Raw genomic sequence first — 3026 nt, forward strand, 5'->3', positions numbered from 1 at the left:
TGCGTTTTTCCTGGAGTCGCAGATCCGTATCATCTAAAATTGGTTTCATCAATTTCATTATTTTCAATTTCGTTTGTGACTTCTATGTTTCATTTGCTGACGGGATTGTATTAGTTTGATTTACAGAATTACAAAATCCCACAAATTCCAATTGATTTTTGCTTAGTTTCAACTCTTCTCCTTAAAACTGTTTATGTTTGCAAAAAAAGTATTTACAATCAGAATATGGGAATGCAATTTCAATTCGAAATATGATGGGAATTCTGTGCAACAAAGGTTGTCCATCCAGAATACATTGATTTCAGTTTATCGAAAAGAAAAGCATATTTAGTACACGGGGTAAATCTTACATAAATCATGGTAAATCTTAACGACTATTCAGTACACGTGGAAAATAATGTACACATTTCTTTTAGTTTCTTGACAACGTAATGATTTCCTCAACAAGGTTGTTGACGTTCAAGGTCGATGAACCATTGGGAGCGGTTGCCAGAAGAGCCTTTTCCTTCCACTCCATGGCTTTCTTCCTCATCACATGACCACCGTCTCCCATCAACTCCTGTACAAGCTTACTAACTTCCTCCCTTTTCACCTCCTTCTCCATCTCCATCCCAACCTTCCATTCCTTGCATATATACCTACAATTAGTCAGCTGGTCCCACAGATAAGACCAACATATCATTGGTACACCAGCTGTCAAGCTCTCAATGGTGGAACCCCAACCACCATGAGTCAAGAACCCTCCAACCGAAGGGTGCTCCAGCACCTTTTCCTGTGGACACCAGCTTGCTATAAAACCTCTCTTTTTTATAACCTCCTCAAACTCAGGAGGCAAAACTGCGGATTCTCCAGCAACCACATCCGATCTAATTATCCAAAGGAAATAGTGATTGCTATTAGCAAGTCCCCAACCAAATTCTATAAGATCTTGTAAAGACATTACTGTTGAACTCCCATAGTTCACATAAATCACAGACTTTAATTCCTTGGATTCGAGCCATTTCAAACACTCTGGTTCTTCTTTCCATAAGCTGTATCCATTGAAATTCGACAGTTTAGCTTGTCTTTCCTTTGCCGGAATCTGATTAAGAAGTAACTGAACTGGACCAACCGTGTAAACATGAGGAATCATGGATGAAAGAGCATCCACAAGACTAGTCTCCAATGTGTCAAACGTGTGAATAATATTGTACGAGACTTTGTGGGCATTTTGTGTAGCTTCCATAGAAAACGTAAACAGTTTGTCTGTAGGGTCTGTTGTCCGGATATTGGTCGGTAAATGCTTAAGCTGGATTCTTTTCATTCCCGGGATCCAATCAACAATGGTTTCTAAAAATCCATTTGTCAGGTAACTTTCATCTGTTTGCATGAATGACAGCTGTTATTACATGTTTTACATATACATGAGAAGGGCCATATATATATCTCAAACACACATAGAAGAACAAACCTTTAAGTGGTGTAAGTCCTTTCTCCATGAGAGATTTGGTCTGGTAAAAACCCATGAAGCCACAAGCTGCAAGCGTCCAGTAGAGCATGACCGGGATTCGCAACTTTTGTGCAGCATCAATGGTGAAAACCGACATAAAGCCATCAGAGATGATAAGAGTTGGAGGAGATGAGAGTTTGGTTGCAAGATCAAGAAAAGGAGTCAGGAAGTGGGTTTCAACACAATGAAGGAGATGTTCTAGACCATCGTCATCTTCAGAACTACGAGGAATGCTGTCAGGAATGGATGCAAATTGGAAACCATTTGATCCATCGAGGCTGTGGACACCACCAGACTTGAGCAAACGCTTGTGGACGAACTCTGTGTTAATAAATGTTATTTGGAGTCCCTTGTGGTGAAGAAGCTGCGCTAGTTTCAGCATCGCCTTTACGTGGCTTTGGGCTGGAAGTGGGATAAAGATGACATGAGGCTTCTTCTCAGTTTTGGCCACTGTCTCCATTCTTCTGTGTCTGTTTTCAAAGTGATTGTGGTGTTTATTTATGGGCTTGTTAGTAGACAGCTAAAAATAGATCTACAAACAAATAACTAATACGATTGATATTTTGATTGATGCTGACTGTCTCTCGTCTTTATATATTTAGGATGTAATGTTTGATTTGTAGTTGCCAATTTGCCATGCCGGCTTTCTATTATAAATTGGCCATGATGACGAAGAAGAAACTTGCATTTGATCTATGATCGCAAAAGCCAAAAGGTCGTTTTTATGATGAAACATAAAATCTCGAAGATAGTTAAGTTTCAATTACTGGTGGGGTCCAAGTTTGCCAGATATATATATATATATATATATATATATATATATATATATATATATATATATATATATATATATATATATTCCAACTTCGATAAATTTCCAAGAATGATATAAAAAACTGAATTATTGTGTTTTACCCTAGAATTTTTTGTCACTGTTGGTACTACAAAAAAATGAAATGAAACGTGGTTAAAAGGGCAATATACAAGAAAACTATATTTTAGTTGTTATTGCCGTGGTAAACTATAAATTGGAAATATTTTCTAAACCACACAAGTTTGACTATTTGACTATATTTCTATGCCGACTATTTGACTAATGAATTTTTTTTTTATCAAAGTTGAATGGGTTTATTAAAAATAAATTGTTTCGCATAGGCAATGTCTAGTCTATTGAACAACCATATGGTTCCCTACCTAAGTTTCACCGTGTAGGTTCAAGAGAACTAAGTTTATCGGATCGGTTCAACTAAAAACCTTTTGACTAAAATCAATTTAAACTTCGAGTAAAGCTAGTCGAGGCCGCAACAAACCTAATGATGTTTAATTATAAAAGATGCAACATCTAGTTATAATAGAAGGCTCTCTACGATTTTCTTTTAGGAGTGAACGTGAGACTTCTACTTGTCACCAAATATGCTATAATTTGAATTTCTATCATCTATGTACCTTTTTTCCTTCCTTTATTTTGCCAAATACTATAAGATAGTCTTTAATTTTTTAAGATGGTTCTAAACTTTTTGGTATGTAATTTCTAATA

At 36.5% G+C, this 3026-nt stretch overlaps 1 protein-coding gene across 1 annotated transcript; it reads right to left on the bottom strand.

The window, feature by feature from the left end:
* Positions 1-231: 231 nt before the first annotated feature.
* Positions 232-2025, bottom strand: LOC145003347 (UDP-glycosyltransferase 85C2-like). The gene is made up of 2 exons (XM_078962475.1): positions 1451-2025; positions 232-1359 (listed from the first exon to the last, which is right to left on the bottom strand). Exons 1-2 carry the CDS (start codon positions 1947-1949, stop codon positions 413-415), a joined length of 1446 nt encoding a protein of 481 aa, XP_078818601.1. The 5' UTR covers positions 1950-2025; the 3' UTR covers positions 232-412.
* Between the last annotated feature and the right edge of the window lie 1001 nt (positions 2026-3026).

This window comes from Lactuca saligna, chromosome 6 (genome assembly GCF_052625555.1).
Source record: "Lactuca saligna cultivar CGN05327 chromosome 6, ASM5262555v1, whole genome shotgun sequence".
In the NCBI taxonomy this organism is placed as follows: Eukaryota; Viridiplantae; Streptophyta; class Magnoliopsida; order Asterales; family Asteraceae; genus Lactuca; species Lactuca saligna.

Excerpts from the sequence above, each read along its gene's own strand:
- LOC145003347 (XM_078962475.1), bottom strand. The coding sequence starts at position 1,949 with ATGGAGACAGTGGCCAAAACTGAGAAGAAGCCTCATGTCATCTTTATC. Across the intron at positions 1,360-1,450 it reads AGGACTTACACCACTTAAAG|ATGAAAGTTACCTGACAAAT; the intron begins GTTTGTTCTTCT and ends TCATGCAAACAG.